This window comes from Carcharhinus amblyrhynchos, chromosome 18 (genome assembly GCF_965287045.1).
Source record: "Carcharhinus amblyrhynchos chromosome 18, sCarAmb.v2.hapA, whole genome shotgun sequence".
Taxonomy (NCBI): Eukaryota; Metazoa; Chordata; class Chondrichthyes; order Carcharhiniformes; family Carcharhinidae; genus Carcharhinus; species Carcharhinus amblyrhynchos.
In genome coordinates, this window is record NC_137341.1 from 14,872,903 (window position 1) to 14,889,776 (window position 16,874).

Below are 16,874 nucleotides of genomic sequence, written 5' to 3' on the forward strand. Positions count from 1 at the left end.
TGTTTAATTGCTCTGGGGCTAAGAATGTTTGGGAAGCTTCTTGGGAACTATAGGCAGGGTTCCAGTGGGTGCTGGAATATTTCATCCAAGCTCTTTCATCCTTGCATTGCATATCAATTTCGATTCACTGAAAGAAAAACTGCGAGGGGTTGTGAATGTGGCCCAGTTCATTACACAAACCAGCCTCCCATCCATTGACTCCATCTACACTTCCTGCTGCCTCGGAAAAGCAGCTAGAATAACCGAGGACTCCCCCCCACCGCCCCCCCCCCCCCCCCACCCCACACACGCACACACACACACACACACACACGCACGCACACACTGTGGATATATTCTCTTTCATCTCCTTCATCGGGAAAAAGATACAAAAGTCTGAGGTCACGTGCTGACTGGGTACATACAACCAACTGGAGTGGTACGGTGGCACAGTGGTTAGCACTGCTGTTTCACGGTACCAGGAACCTGGGTTCAATTCCCGGCTGGGTCAATGTCTGTGCAGAGTCTGCGCATTCTCCCTGTTTCTGCTTGGGTTTCCTCCAGGTGCTCCGGTTTCCTCCCACAGTCAGAAAGATGTGCTGGTTAGGTGTATTGACCATGCTAAATTGCTCCCTCAGTGTACCCGAACAGGCACAGGAGTGTGTCGACTCGGGGATTTTCACAGCAATTTCTTTGCAGTGCTAATGTAAGCCAAATCAGAATCATAGAATCACTACAGTACAGAAGGAGGCCATTTGGTCCATTGAGTCTGCACCAACAACAATCCCACCCCATAATCCCACATATTTACCTCTCTAATCCCTCTAACCTTTGCATCCTGGAACACTAAGGGGCAATTTAGCACGGCCAATCAACCTAACCTGCACATCTTTGGACTGTGGGAGGAAACCGAAGCATCATGAGGAAACGCATGCAAACACAGGGAGGATGTGGTAACTCCACACTTGTGACCCCAATAAATAAACTTAAAATTTAAACCGACTTCTTCCCTGCTGCCATCAGACTTTTGATTGGACTTAACTTTATCTTAGGCTGATCTTTCTCTACACCCTAGCTATGACTGCAACACTACATTCTGCACCCTCTACATTCATAAAATGTGTGAGAAAGAATACTTTTCGCTGTATCCCAATACATGTGACAATAATAAATCAAATGAAAAAGATGCAATATGGTTGACCCTATAAGGATGGATAGTTGTAGTGTATCTACGCTAAAGTGAATACAGCTCCTCTGATGTCTGCGTTGGTTAATTTGTTGTCAACTGTGGACCTGAAGTGTCTACAGTAGTGAAATGTATATGTTAACTGGACTAGCACCCCAGGGAATGGTAATACAAAGTCCACCATGTCAGATTGAAAAACTGACTTTAGCTTTAGAAAATTGTACTGTCTTGTCACTGTACTTTATACTCAAAGAAAACCAGATTTTTATTTAAATAGAGTGTGTCAGGAAATGGATGTAGTTTAAGCCGTATTTGTATTTATGTGTGTTGGACATAAGCCAGAGCCTTAGGTTTTAGTTTCATTTTGAAAAGTTGCCTGCAAGTTTGTGGGTTTGTTTAGATGTCTGCGTTGTAATGAGGTTTAAGAACCCTGAAACAAACACGATATAAAAACTGGGCTGATGCCTAGGAACAGAGGGGCCACAGGGGAACGGAAAGCAATTTGACTCAGTTGAAAGAATGTAACCCAAGGAACTTTTCACAGAATCTGCCGGAACAGGGACATGAAGAGAGACTGCAGAGAGCAGATCCAAAGAGTCCCAGAAACCAGAGAATTGGACAGAAGACAGTTCCAAAAAATCAAGGAACAAAGAAAAGGAATCTGGGAGGAGAAAGTTAGGAGTGAGGAGCAGATTAAAGGCTGGGCTGCAAGGTACAGACCTGGGGACATCAGCTTGTGAGAACAAAGAGATCCAAGGTGACCCAAAGGTTGGTGACACTTTACCATGGGTCTGTGAAGCAGTAATGTTCTGTTGGCATGGCTGGGTATCTGAGAGATTGTGTGGAAAGGAAGCTTGAACGCATGTGAACAAAGAACAACACAGCACGGAAAACAGGCCCTTCGGCCCAACGAGCCCGCGCCGCCATCTTAACAAAGCAGTTTTCCTACACCTCCCTTGACCCGTGTCTATGCTTATGGTATCCCCATTGGAAACCAGATTCAGGGGAGAATAATTTAGGGACAATATGTTACATCAATCAGCCTAAGAGCGCATCTTTGGGGTGTGGGAGGAAACTGGAGCAAACCCACGCAACCACAGGGAGAATGCGCAAACTCCCACAGACACTGGCCCAAATCCATGTATCTGCACATCTAGCAGTGATAGTCACTGAGCTGTTGTGGTGCCCATCTGCTGGTCCAGTTTTAAGCACACACAACGCGAAGTACTAGGTCACTCTCGAAATACCCAAGAGCAGCCCACGCACAACCCACCGTGTGCATGCCCTTCGTTAGAGAACAAGGCGGACCGACACACCTGCGGAGTAAAAGAGACAAAACATCAACACGTGTAGCATTAGATTTCCAGTAACATCCCGAGGCTCTGACCCTTATTTAAAACCGTCTCCTATAACCCTCCATCCCTGTTTCACTCATGTGCCTAAGTAAACCTTAAACAAGTCCAGCGTGCCTGCCTCCACCACATTACTTGGTAGTGCATTCCATACCCCCACGACTCTCTGTGTGAAAAACCTCCCTCTAGTATCCAAATTATACTTCTCCCCCCTCACCCTTAGCTCATGACCCCTCGTGATACTTGTCTCCAATCTAGGAAAGACTGTTCACTCTATCTATACCCTTCATTATTTTATACACCTCTATCAGATCCCACCTTAATCTGTCTTTCTAAGGAAACGAGCCCCGGTTTACCCAATCTTTCCTCATAACCCATTCCTCCCATACCAGGCAGCATCCTGGTAAACCTCCTCTGCACTCTCTCCAGGGTCTCCACGTCCTTCCGGTAGTAAGGTGACCAGAACTGGATGCAGTACTCCAAATGCGGTCTAACCAATGTTCTGTACGGGGAAGAAGGAATTCTGGTCTGGTTTCCAGAACTCTCCGATCACCTGATGAAGGGGCAAACCCCGAAAGCTGGTGGGTTTACTATCAAACAAACTTGTTGGACTTTAACCTGGTGTTGTGAGACTTCTTACTGTATAAATATAGGGATAGAGAATGCTGGAAATGCCTAGCAGCTAGCTCTGTTGGCATTTGTGGAGACAGAAATAGAGTTAAGGTTTCAGTTCAAACAATCCCTAGATGCTGCCTGTCCTGCTGCATATTTCCAACATTTTCTGTTTTTGTTACAGATTTCCAGCATCTACAATATTTTATTTTAGCACCCAATGCAAGGAAAATATTTTACAACAAGGGAGACATTCCTGTGCAGTGGTGACGTGAGGTGGCATTTCCCACTAATTTGATGCTGCCATCAGTCCAAAAAGGCATTGTGCCCACTGTGCAATTCGTAGTGTGTGAATTTGAGTGCCAGTGTGTTTCTAAGTGTATTTGGATTCATTGTCACATGTACCGAGATATAGTGAAAAGCGTTATTTCAGTGCTATCCATACAAATCATACCATATATAAGTACATCAGGATAGTGGAATAGAGTGCAGGATGTAGAGTTACAGCTACAGAGAAGATGCAGAGAAGGTCAGTTCAGTATGTGAGAGATCCATTCAAAAGTCTGAAAACAGCAGGAGAAATGCTGTTCTTGAGTCTGTTGGTACGTGTTTACAAACTTTTATATCCTCTGCTTGACAGAAGAAGATGGAAGAGAGTGGAACCACATTGGAAGGGGTCTTTAATTATGCTGGCTGCTTTCCCGATGAAGCAGGAAGTATAGACAAAGCCAATGGATGGAAGGCTGGTTTGCGTGATGGCCTGGGCAACATTCACAACTCTCTGCTATTTCTTTCTTTCTTGTAATTTGCCAGAAGTACTAGATTGTCATACCCTCAAACTGATTTATCCTTGGCTTGTTTGCTGTATCTCACTGATGTCTAAGAAAGCCTATCTCTTGCAGTAAATGGGATATTTTCCTGCAATGGAATAGTGTTCACAAGTGTGAGGTGGTCCACTTTGGTAGGAAGGACTATTACTTACGGGGCGAAAAACTGCAGCAGGCGACGGTGCAGAGGGACCTCGGGGTCCTTGTGCATGAGTCGCAAAAACCCAGCTTGCAGGTGCAGCAGGTGGTCAGGAAGGCGAATGGGATGCTGGCCTTCATAGCGAGGGGGATTGAATATAAAAGTAGGGAGGTCTTGCTGCAGCTGTATAGGGGATTTGTGAGGCCGCAGCTGGAGTACTGTGTGCAGTTTTGGGCGCCGCACCTGCGCAAAGATATTTTGGCCTTGGAGGGAGTGCAGAGGAGGTTTACTAGGCTGATACCGGAGTTGAGGGGGTTGAGCTATGAGGAGAGGCTGAATAAACTGGGCTTGTACTCGTTAGAGTTTAGAAGAATGAGGGGAGATCTCATTGAGACGTATAAGATGATGAATGGGATGGATAGGATAGAGGTGGAGAGACTCTTCCCGCTCAAAAAAGACAGTAGGACTAGGGGGCACAGCCTCAAGATAAAAGGGGGGCGGTTTAGAACGGAGTTGAGGAGGAACTTCTTCACTCAAAGGGTGGTGAATCTCTGGAATTCTCTGCCTGTTGAAGTGGTGGAGGCTGCCTCGCTAAATATTTTTAAGACGCGGGTTGATGGGTTTTTGATAAGAGAGGGGATTAAGGGTTATGGGGAGAAAGCGGGAAAGTGGAACTGAGCCACGACAGATCAGCCATGATCTTATTGAATGGCGGGGCAGGCTCGAAGGGCTAGATGGCCTACTCCTGCTCCTATTTCTTATGTTCTTATGTTCTAAATGTCATTCCTGATAAAAGATTGGTCTTTGTCAAGGGTTGGACTTCCTTTCGGCTTCCATCTAGTCCCATCACACATACGTCCTTTGATCTGCCATCATTTCTTTGCAAGGATTTGCCTGCAATGACTACTTCTTGCTGCAGCAGTGATGAGTTTATACAGGCTGAGGCTGCTAGCCCTAGCCCAACCTTCCTCTTTTTTTCCAGCCAGGGTTGAGACTGGCATCAGCAGGGTTGTTAGTTTTGACAGGGTTATGGCAACAAGGTTGGTCTATGCATCAGCTGCGAGAAGACCAAAGCAGTGAAATGGTTGGGTGACAAGGCCCCACCCATCAACATCAGGCAGCAGAACACTGAGATTGTTGATTATTGCCTCTCCGAAGGGAGACACATCTCCAGGGGAGCCTGATATCGAGATTGAAGTCCACACAAGAATCAGCAACGCAGCACCAGTCTTCACAGCAGCTCCACACGATCAGGATCTCCAATACCATCAACACAACCATGCAGTTCATGAGGTTTAATGAATTGACTGTATACATGGAAATGATTCCTCTTTTCTGTGAACTGACACCCACCTGATCTTTGCTGCCAGACGCAAGGCCATTTCTGTGGCAAAGTGTCTGGAACTGACTGAAGAGCTGGGACCAAAACAGAAACTACCAGCACAGAGTAATAACCCCCACTCCTGGCCAACTGCCACCAATATTTATATCTGAACCAACTCCCTGTCTAATTTAAATCACATAGTTAATGTTGAGTAATTTTTTTAAAGAGATTAATTGAAGCATTAATTAATTGAATTAATTGCTGCCTCCCTCCCTCGATGGGCCAAATGGCCGCCTTTTGCACTGTAGAATTCTATGATAGTGGGGCAGGTAACCCGTGGCCATGTGAAGCGGAACCAATCTCGTCTGTTCGCTGGATCACTCCGGACGCTATTTAACTCCTACCCTCTGTCCCTGGTGTGTCGGTGCTCAATGTCCGGGTCGGAGGTCCCGCCCACCACGGCCCCGCTGACTGGCTGTCGCGGGTTTACGCCGCCGGCGGCGTGCCTCCTGATTGGCGGGTGGAGCTGTCCGTCACTGTGATTGACAGGCGACGCGGAGGATGTTGTCTCAGCTGAGTAGGTGAGTGCCGGTGGGTGAGGGGGTGAGTGAGGGAGGGAGGATGGGTGCTGGTGGGGTGTTGTACCCCCGTGGGTCACTCTGTCCAGTGGCTGGAGTTTACTGATGTGGATATGCCGGCGTTGGACTGGAGTTTACTAATCAGGGTTTGCCCCTCCCCCCCGGCCATTGGAAACCTCAGTATGAATGGTCATTGTTCACTGATTGGGGTCCCAACCACAACAGCATGCTACATTTGTATAGCACCTTTAACATGAATAAAACATGCCAAGATACTTCACAGGGAGCAAGCAACATTAAGCATGGAGACAGAGAAGGGGTGGCAAAGCAGTTAGCATTGCTGCCTTACTGCACCAGGGACCCGGGTTCACTTATGGCCTCGAGCCACTGGCTGTGCGGCGTTTGCACATTCTCTTCGTCTCTGCGTGGGTTTCCTCCAGGTGCTCCAGTTTACTCCCACAGTCCAAAGGTTAGGTTGATTGGCCATGCTAAATTGCCACTTAATGTCAGGGGGTGTAACAGGGTAAATACATGGGGTGACAGGGATTGGGCCTGGGTCGGATTGTAGTTGGTGCAGACTCAGTGGGCCAAATGGTCTCCTTCTGCACTGTAGGATTCAATGACATTGGGGCAGGTAACCTGTGCCTTGTTTTTGAACTACTACTTGCATGTACATTTTCCTCGCCTGAGCCCCGCACTTAGTCATTAATTTTTGTTATTGCCCTAGTTATCCTTTCTGCTAAGACCCTGGTTTTAGCTCATATCAAGTGGAGTCCATCTCAATGGGGCAGTCATAAAATAGATATTCTATGAAATGGAGCGTCCAAAAGGTTAAATTTTATTTATTTGCCACAAGCAGGCTCACATTAACACTACAATGAAGTTACTGTGAAAATCCCCTAGATGCCACTCCGGCACCTGTTTGGGTATACGGAGGGAGAATTTAACACAGCCAATGCACCTAACCAGCACATCTTTCAGACTTTGGGAGGGCACGGAGTACTCGAAGGAAACACAGACAGGTACAGGAAGAACGTCCCTAGCCCATGCCACTCCCTCTGCCACTTATTCACCTTCCCAATCTGCTTATCGCTATGCCAATTTGCACATGGCTCAGATAATAGAGAATTATAACCCTTGTGGTCATGTCCTTATTATTTATCTCCTACTGCCTGGTACTGTCTGATGTATGTATGAAAATGATGCAGGGGAGCGTGGAGGGTTTAAAACAAAGAAGCCTTATTTATCTGGCGGCTTATCTTCTGCTTGTTTCCCGCAGTAGGGACTTGTGATGTCACTTGCAGTGAATACGTCAATGCAACAGGGTTCAATTAGCCAATAAGAATGAATATAAATACATTTCATTCCCCCTCCCTTAATTTGAATGCTCCCAATAAGATCAAACCAATAATCAATAAATCAGTCACTATTAATAAGTCGGACGGTCTGGAGGTCATCGCTCTCAATAGTTGACAGCGAAGCTCTGGCAGTTTTACACTGGTGATGATCTCTGGCGCTGACATTGGAACTAGAGTTTGCTAATGTTGGGGTTGTCGAAAGGTTCAGGTTGTACGGTTAAATCTGGATTCTCGGCAGCTTCCAGTTGGACCTCTGGTTGGACTGTAGTGCCTTGGAGCAGAAGGCTGTCCAAAGCTGGTTGGGAGAGAGGGGCTACAAAGGAGGATGCCGAGGATTCAGGTTAGTTCTGAAGTCTTCCCTCATAATACCATATCTGAGAGTATTGGATTACTCTGAGAACGCTTCCTCGCTTGTCCAGAAGTGACTGGTGTAGTGTCTACTTGTTCAAAGTAGCAGATATTCCCGCTTGAGTAGCTGATGAACCACCTGGCAGTGGCAATCTTGAAAGTCCATCCTCATGTAGAGTTGACTGGCGATACTTAATGGTGTAAGTACGGGCAGACATAAGCAATGCCCAAACTTCTTTCAAGATCGTTCCAGATGTCCGTCACCCTGGTGCCAGGCAGGCCACAACCTATGAAGGAGTCTCAATTCTGCTTATGAAGGGTGCTATCTGCCCCCTCGTAATTGAATCCTCTACATCCTCCTTTACCCCCATCCCACACGTATGGACAGCCTTCTGCTCCAAGGTGGTCCACATTCTGCCTATCCTTCCATTCGTCTTTATTCTCAAAGGTTGCAACATTGTACTTGTTGGATAGGTTCAGTTTCTGTGAATCCTCAGTCATTATCTCACTTGGGTTCTCCTTTGCCTGCTATCAGTCATGTCAATCTTACTCTAGGTCTGTATCTCTCTACAAGGTGTGCCTGAAGTCTGGAGCAAACTGCTCACATACTGCTCTCTGTCTCTTACGTGTTAGAGTGTCGCCATCTCTCAGCTTAATAACTCTATAAGATGGAGACATCTGCTGTAAATGTGTTCATTCAGGACAGCTTTGCTGTCCACAGACTGACATGTTATAATAGACACACAAAGTGCTCTGTAATATCTTAGTATCGATTACTTATACCTGGCTTAGAGTTGATAGGTTTTGCTTTCCTTAACCAACACTGTAAGTGTTGGTGATTTTTGGAAAAAGCAGCAGCCTCCTCCTCCCCCTGCACCAAATTCCTAATTGCACCACATTTTTAGTTTAGAAATCTGTTAATGCTGCAGTCTTCTAAACAATTCTGTGTGATAGCAGATACTGTCTATTTTCCTGTACCTGAACTAGAGGGTCCCACATTTGGTCATTCTCTTATGAATTCTGTTGGTCATATGCAGTCGGGAACAATTCTTCTGTTGCACGTGATGTTTATCAGACAAGTGCTTTGGGAATAAAAGTTGAAGATTAGGCTGTGTGAAATGCAAAACAATACCTAAACTGTTACAATTCAGAGGGCTCCCCTCCTGAGAGTAGATCACAAAACCTGCTGTGTAAATAATGGCCAGGTTAATGGGGGCATAGGAAAAACAGAAAATGCTGGAAAATCTCAGCAGGCCTGACAGCATCTGTTTAAGTTTTATTGATTAGTGTCACAAGTAGGCTCACTCTAACACTGCAATGAGATTAGTGTGAAAATCCCCGAGTCGCCACACTCCTGTGCCTGTTCGGGTACACTGAGGGAGAATTTAGCACGGCCAGTGCACCTAACCAGCACATCTTTCAGACCCTGGAAGCCAGAGCACGCGGAGGAAACCCATGCAGACATGGGGAAAACATGCAGACTTGCACAGACAATGAGCCAAGGTGGGAATCAAACCCAGATCCGTGGCATTGTGAGGCAGCAGTGCTAACCACTGTGCCACCCTAATCTGTGGCGAGACAATAGAGTCACAATGTTTCAAGCTTGGGTGATCCTTCGTCAGAATTAAGAACATAACATAAGAACATAAGAAATAGGAGCAGGAGTAGGCCATCTAGCCCTTCGAGCCTGCCCCGCCATTCAATAAGATCATGGCTGATCTGAAGTGGATCAGTTCCACTTTGCCGCTTTCTCCCCATAACCCTTAATTCCGCTGTCTATTAAAAACCTATCTACCCATGACTTAAATATACTTAGTGAGGTAGCCTCCACCACTTCAATGGGCAGAGAGTTCCAGAGATTCACCACCCTTTGAGTGAAGAAGTTCCTCCTCAGCTCTGATCTGAACTGCCCTCCCCTTATCTTGAGGCTGTGTCCTCTAGTCCTGCTATCCTTTCTAAGCAGGAAAGCGGAAACTGCTTGACATGTAGGATTGCTTAACTTTCCATCTTTTTATTCTCATGGTGACTACACCATTTGTTTATTTCTGTCAGACACCTTTAAAATTGTGAGGCCAGGTAGCAGTTTCCCTGTTGACATTAGTTGGTGATCTCTACCTGCATTGTAACCATATAGACTCTGGCTGTTTCGTGCACTGCTTATTTCAGTCATCAGACAGCAAATGGGGGTTTAATTGATGAGGAAATCTGACACAGTGCTATCCTGTTACATCCCAGCTGAACTGGTCATGGCTGTTTTATTCTCTGTAGTTTAGTTGCAGTGACCCCACAGTCTGCAGGAACGGTGGTTCAGTTGTCGCAGTTTTGGACTAACAATCCAGGGATCACCAATTCAGATCCCACCATCTGGTGATTTGTGCACAAGCACTTGGAGCAATGACCCTGAAAGCTGCTGCCTTCCACTAAAATCAACAATGATTCACTAATGTGCTTGAGGGAGGCAGTCTGGCCTAAAGGGAAAACTCCTTCCCACACTGTGTGCTTGATCGACTTCTAATCTCCTTAGGACAACGAAGAATTGACAATAAATGTCACCCTATGTTGCCACTCTCCAAGAACAAATATTAAAGATATCATTTGACTGATTTTTCAGCCACTGCTAAGTGCACCATCCATGCTCCTTAGTGTAGGTGATAACGTGCCATGCTTTAGCGCGCTTTCGAGCTGTGGGGTTTTTAAAGGTCTGTGATACTCAATAGCTAAGGTCTTTATAATAGATGGAAGTGATAATTGAATCTTTGATCTGATAATTGGATCTTTTACTGGGTAAATGGATCTGTTCAATATCGTCATGTTCCTGAGGTAATACAAGGGAAATGAAGGATTGGGGCTCCCCCTGCTGGTCCACTTGATAAACATGATATGAAGATGCCGGCATTGGACTAGGGTAAACACAGTAAGAAGTCTCACAACACCAGGTTATAGTCCAACAGGTTTATTTGGTAGCTAACGCAGTGTTTGCTACCAAATAAACCTGTTGGATTTAACCTGGTGTTGTGAGACTTCCCACTTGATAAAGGCAGACTGACAGAGCCACACAGATCAGAAGGTCCAAAGATTGTGGTGCTATTGTAGAGGGAAATGGAACAGGAACAGGATTAATCCTTCCAATCACTATCCCAGACACATGTGCAGACATGGATTTGCCTTTTGTATCTTCACCCTATTTTCATGGTATTGAGAACATTTACATAGAAACTAGATGCAGGAGTAGGCCATTCAGCCCCTCATGCCTGCTCCACCATTCATTTTGATCATGGCTGATCATCGAATTCAATATTCTGATCCCCCCCTCCTCCCATATCCCTTGATCCCTTTAGCCCCAAGAGCTAAATGTAATTTCTTCTTGAGATCAGACAATGTTTTGGCCTTAACTACTTTCTGTGCTCGCGAATTCCACACATTCACCAATCTCTGGGTGAAGAAATTTCTCCTCACCTCAGTTTGAAAAGGTTTACCCCTTATCCTCAAACCTTGACCCTCTAGTTCTGAGCTCCCCCCACCACTGGAATATTCTTTCTGAATCTATCCTGTCTAACCCTGTTAGAATTTTATAAGTTTCTATGAGATCCCCTCTCACTCTTCTAGACTCCAGTGACTATAATCCTACTTCGTCTTTCCTCATGTAACAGACCTGCCATCCCAGGAATCAGCCTGGTAAACCTTCTCTGCACTCCCTCTACAGCAAGGACATCCTTCCTCAGATAAGGACACCAAAACTGCATACAAAACTCCAGGTGTGGCCTCACCAATGCCCTATACAGCTGCAGTAAAACATTTATATGTCTATACTCAAATCCTCTTGCTATGAAGGCCAACATACCGTTTGCTTTCTTTACTGCCAGTCACATATTATACTGGTCCTGTGTGGCAACAGGGTTTATGGTGTCCCATGACCCGTATGATGAGGAGAGAGTTATGTACATCCATTGGAAGTGAGTATCCTGCTGGATATCAAGCTCGAATACTGAGCTGGAGGTTCAGATTTCACTTACCAAGAATCCAGAATGGGATTCGAATCCTGCACCTTTGTACTCAATAGTGTGAATGTTACCACTAAACCTAAAGCTCTGTCCTGTGGACAAGTGTAAGAATGACCTCTGTCTTGGCTGTGATGCCCCATGTAGTCAAACAGCCTAGCTTTCAGGGCAAGTGATTGGGCACAGCGTGACGGCTCAATGAATCCCACTTACTGAATGCGTATAACTTGCTATCCGATTTTCACAGATTTGTGTGGAAAAGTTCCTGAGGGACTGAAAATGTCAGATTGCTCGTGATAACATATTGCTTATTTTGACACTGTGAAGTGTTGGATGTGATGAATGGCAGGATGGCGGATGTTTACACAGGAAAGAGCCAACACTAAGGTGAAGAGGGTGGCATACTGGTTATCACTGCTGCCTCACAGTGCCAGGGACCCGGGTACAATTCCAACCTTGGGCGACTGCCTCTGCAGAGTTTGCATGCTTTCCGTGTGGGTTTGTATGTGTCTTTGTGGGTTTCCTCCTGGTACTCTGGTTTCATCCACAGTCCAAAGATGTGCAGGTTAGGTAGATTAGCCGTGTTAAATTGTCCTTTAGTGTCACAAGTTGGGTAGATTAGATGGATTAGCCGTGGTAAATGTGCAGGGTTATGGGGATAGGGTAGGTGGAGGGGAGCGTCTGGGAAAGGTGCTGTTTTGGAGAGTTGGTGCAGGCATGATAGGCCAAATGGCCTCTTTCTGCTCTGTAGAGATTCTATAACTTTATGACAATGAAGGACAAGTCATTTGACCCATAATTGGGCATTAGAGAATTCTGAAAGTACTTCTGAGGAAGAAGGTTACTGTAGTAAACAACTAGAATGATTGATGAGACTGAGTGATTGAATTATGAGGAGTAATTATATAATTTGGATGCATTCTCACTGGAAAGCAGAAGGTTGAGAAGTGTTCTAAAGGCCTTAAATGTAATATATTCACTAATAAATCCAATAAAGAATTAAGGAGAACTTCATCAGAATAATAGAATAGAATCCGTACAGTGCAGAAGAAGTTATTCGGCCCATCAATTCTGCACTGACTCTCCAAAACAGCCTCCCACTCAGGCTCTCCCCCCTTCCCTATTTCTGTAACCTAACACATGGCTAATCCATCTAATCTACCTATCTTGGGACACAAAGGGGCAATTAACCATGACCAATCCACCTAGCCGGCGCATCTTTGGAGTGTGGGAGGAAACCCATGCAGACACGGGGAGAATGTGCTGACTCCGCACCGTCACCCGAGGCTGAAACTGAACCAGGGTCTCTGGGCGCAGTGAGGCAGCAGTGCTAATCACTATGCCACCGTGCCGCCCTTTACCCAGAGAGTGGTTAGAATGTGGAGCTGGAGGAATTACAAGTAGTTGGGGATGAATAGCACTGGCACATTTAAAGGAAAGCTTGATAAGAATTTGACGAAAGAAGGATATGCCAAAAAGTGAGGTGAAGGAGGAGGTTTGTGTTCTGCAAATAATACCAGCATGGAACTGTTTGACCAAGTTACCTGTGTTGGTGCTGTTCATTCTTTGTAACTTGTTAATAGAGCTGAGAAAGCAAGATTTCCCCTTGTGTGGTGGCTGCCTAACACACGAACGATCTTCAGGCTTTATCCCACAGTCAGACAAATACTTCCTCATACTCAAGGATGCAGTCTATTTCCTCTCTCTGGTTCTTCTCTTTTTCAAACCAGCTTCCCACTTTGTCAACATTGATCCTTTTGTTGCACAGTCCTGACCCACTGTGCATTCTGATTTGTTTAACTTCCTTCCCTGGCTGGCTGCAGTCGCTTCCTGGTCAGAACAGGAAATCTTGAAGCAGAGGGTAAACAAATCCCATTACTGCGAAAGATTCCTGTGTGGTGTTGGTATTTTTGCGTGGACCAACTGAACTTCTCATTTATTGTAATTTGCCTCATTTCGCACAAAAGGAAATGGGATGAGGGGTGAATGTGGTGATGGGGCAATAGAATATTTTATTTCACAGATGTTAAATATTTTCCCCCTGCTAAAAGTGTTGACTTGCACTCAGATATGTCAGTAAAGTCTCACCTCTCACAGCTCTTCCATTTTGACGCGACACCAAAGGCATCAGAGACTTATTCCATTGTTTGGGGAGGAGATTATGCTGGGGTAACACTCACCCACCCCATGCCCACAAGCACCCAGCAGAGGATAGAATCATGAAAACAAGCCTCAGCTGATTTGCTTCGCTCCCCCTCCACGTCTCTGCTTTGTTTCCCCCTCCTCTTTGTCCCTTCCCCCTCCCCTTCCATCTTCCCCCTCCCCCTTCCCCTTTGCTCCTTCCCCTTTGCTCCTTCCCCTTTGCTCCTTCCCTATCCCCTTTGCCTTTACCCCCTCTCCTTCATCTTTCTGTCCTCACCTTTGCTGCTCTCCTTCGCCCCTTCACCCCTCCCCTTTGCCCCTTCCTTCCTCACTCTTTGCCCTTTTTTCCCTCCCTTTCACGCCTTCAACCCCCCTTTGCCCCTTTGTCCCTTCAACCCTCACCTTCGCCCCCCCCCCTCTCCGCCGCCGCCCCTTCCCCCCTCTCCGCCGCCGCCCCTTCCCCCCTCTCCGCCGCCGCCCCTTCCCCCCTCTCCGCCGCCGCCCCTTCCCCCCTCTCCGCCGCCGCCCCTTCCCCCCTCTCCGCCGCCGCCCCTTCCCCCCTCTCCGCCGCCGCCCCTTCCCCCCTCTCCGCCGCCGCCCCTTCCCCCCTCTCCGCCGCCGCCCCTTCCCCCCTCTCCGCCGCCGCCCCTTCCCCCCTCTCCGCCGCCGCCCCTTCCCCCCTCTCCGCCGCCGCCCCTTCCCCCCTCTCCGCCGCCGCCCCTTCCCCCTCTCCGCCGCCGCCCCTTCCCCCCTCTCCGCCGCCGCCCCTTCCCCCCTTCCCCTCCGCCCTTCCCCACCCACCCTAATGCCCCTCTGCCCTGCTCCTCTGCCGCACCCCTTGGCCCTGCCTCTCCATCTTGCGCCTTCCAGCCCCTCTGCCCGCCCCTCCACCCCCTGCCCCTCCGCCTCACTGCCCTCCACCCGTCTGCCCCTCCACTTCTCCGCCTCACTGCCCCACTGCACCTCTGCCCCTCCCCCCATTCTGTCCTCTTCCCCCACACTCCCCTCTCTCACACATTCCCCCTTGCTGCTCCTCTCTCTCCCCTTTGCTTTCTCCTGACTGCAACTTGACAATAGCCGTTTAAACTGTTGCCTGGGTTGAGGATCGCAGCACCGTAATGCCATCCACACTGACACTTAAATTGAGCCACAAAAGACCCTGGTGTTTCCAACGTCCTTCAAAGTTCTTCTCCAAGTATTTGAGTTACCAACGCTAGCCATTCCTCTTCAGGGCAGCCCAAGCTGACATATCCATGCTGTGTGTCATTAAAGGAGGGCTTATCTGCTCTGACATGATCTGTGGATCGCACCCACAAGGGGCTTAGCTCTGTTGAAGATACACTAGTGGGGACACCAATTAGAAAGGTGCGCTTTAAGTTATTTTTTGTTTTATTTCTATAAATATGAAGCAAGTGTAACAAGTTTTTTTTTTCTCCCCTGGTTGAACAAACGAACTCCCAGTGACTGAAATTAAAACCAAATTGGGAATAAGACTGAGTTCAGGCGCTGAAAATAGAATTCACAGCTGTTGTCAGGCTGATGTCATGGTGCCCTGAGCATGTCCTCTCTGGCTTGGACTGTTCGCTGGTGGAGAATCAAGAGGCGGACAAGCTAATTCTACATTTGCCAAAGAGATTACTTTGTAAAAGCCTACTGCTGCCATGTTATAGGGGCTGCCTTTCAGCTGAGACGTGAAACCGAGACCCGTTTCCTCCTTCAAGTGGATCTCACTAATCAAAAAGCTGGGGAATTCTTACTACTCTGTGAGCCTGGGGATTCATGCCTGACAGAGTTCTCCTCGGGGGGTAAATTCTCTGGCACCAGAGATTAGTCGGCACTGCTTGTGAATTGTTTTATTTTTACGTGTTCTTTTCCCCCCCTCTCCCCCATCCCAGGAAAATGCTGTACAAAGGAACTCTGATGGAAATATCCTCTTCAAACCTCCTGCCACTGCTGCTGGGTAGTGTGGGCCTTATTGTCTTATTCAGGCTGCTGCAGAGCATGAAGGAGAGAGCAATAGTTCAGGATGCTGTGGTGGTGATAACGGGAGCAAGCTCTGGCCTTGGTAAAGGTAAGGTAATAACCCACATGTAACTGTCCATTCATTTTGTATTTCTGCCTCTGTACCAACTTAGCATTCACTTACTCTCTCCGTTCTTCCATAGTTGTATCTGGCGGCACAGTGGTTAGCACTGCTGCCTCACAGCGCCAGGGACCTGGGTTCAATTCCCGGCTTGGGTCACTGTCTGTGTGGAGTTTGCATGTACTCCCTGTGTCTGCATGGGTTCCTCCGGGTGCTCCAGTTTCCTCCCACAGTCTGAAGGATGTGCTGGTTAGGTGCACCGGCCGTGCTAAATTCTCCCTCAGTGCACCTGAACAGGCGCCGGAGTGTGGTAACTAGGGGATTTTCACAGTGACTTCATTGCAGTGTTAATGTAAGCCTCCTTGTGACACCAATAAATAAATTTTAAACTTAAACTTTAATTGAGTATTTATCCAGGTCCCAACTTTGTCATTTCATCATGGAGTCTGACAAGCAGGTGGAATTTCAGTGTTGCTCTTGAATCTGCTCCCACCACTCTTTCAGCCAGAGCATTTCAGATCACAACAACTCAAAATAAAAAATAAATTCCTAAGATCACATATCTACTTCATTTGTCAAAGTGAGTCCTTCAGTCATAGGTGATGAAGGAGCAGCACTCCAAAAGCTCGTGATTCCAAATAAACCTGTTGGACTTTAACTTAGTGTTGTGAGACTTTTTACTATGATGAAAGATGTCAGTGTTGAGGAACCTTTTTTTTGTTGCTTTTGCTACACATGCAATTGGAATTGTGCGTTGGATGTACCACAGTTGAAATTCACTCTTACTGTGCTCCCAACTATGGAGTTCAACCCCATGCTCAGCGGAGCAATCCTTCCTACTTTATAGTGAGCTTTTTCCACTGCACACACCAACTATCCCTGTGAATCATCTGAGTGAGTTTGTCAATTCAACACCATTATGGTTTGTGACCCCCTACGAATGGGTTA

General features: G+C 47.0%; 1 protein-coding gene across 4 annotated transcripts in view; it reads left to right on the forward strand.

Annotated features, from left to right (window-relative positions):
- Positions 1 to 1,580: 1,580 nt before the first annotated feature.
- The window catches only part of dhrs7b (dehydrogenase/reductase (SDR family) member 7B), a 39,466-nt gene continuing 24,172 nt past the window's right edge, over positions 1,581 to 16,874 (forward strand). Inside the window, exons 1-2 of one of the 4 annotated variants that reach the window (XM_080206409.1) lie at positions 1,581 to 1,933; positions 15,739 to 15,914. In XM_080206409.1, the coding sequence (XP_080062535.1) occupies positions 15,743 to 15,914 (172 nt within the window). In that variant the 5' untranslated portion in view covers positions 1,581 to 1,933; positions 15,739 to 15,742. Of the gene's footprint in view, positions 1,934 to 5,944; positions 6,001 to 15,142; positions 15,209 to 15,383; positions 15,607 to 15,738; positions 15,915 to 16,874 lie in introns of those variants that run through there. The other 3 variants (XM_080206406.1, XM_080206410.1, XM_080206408.1) reach the window with 3 other exon arrangements.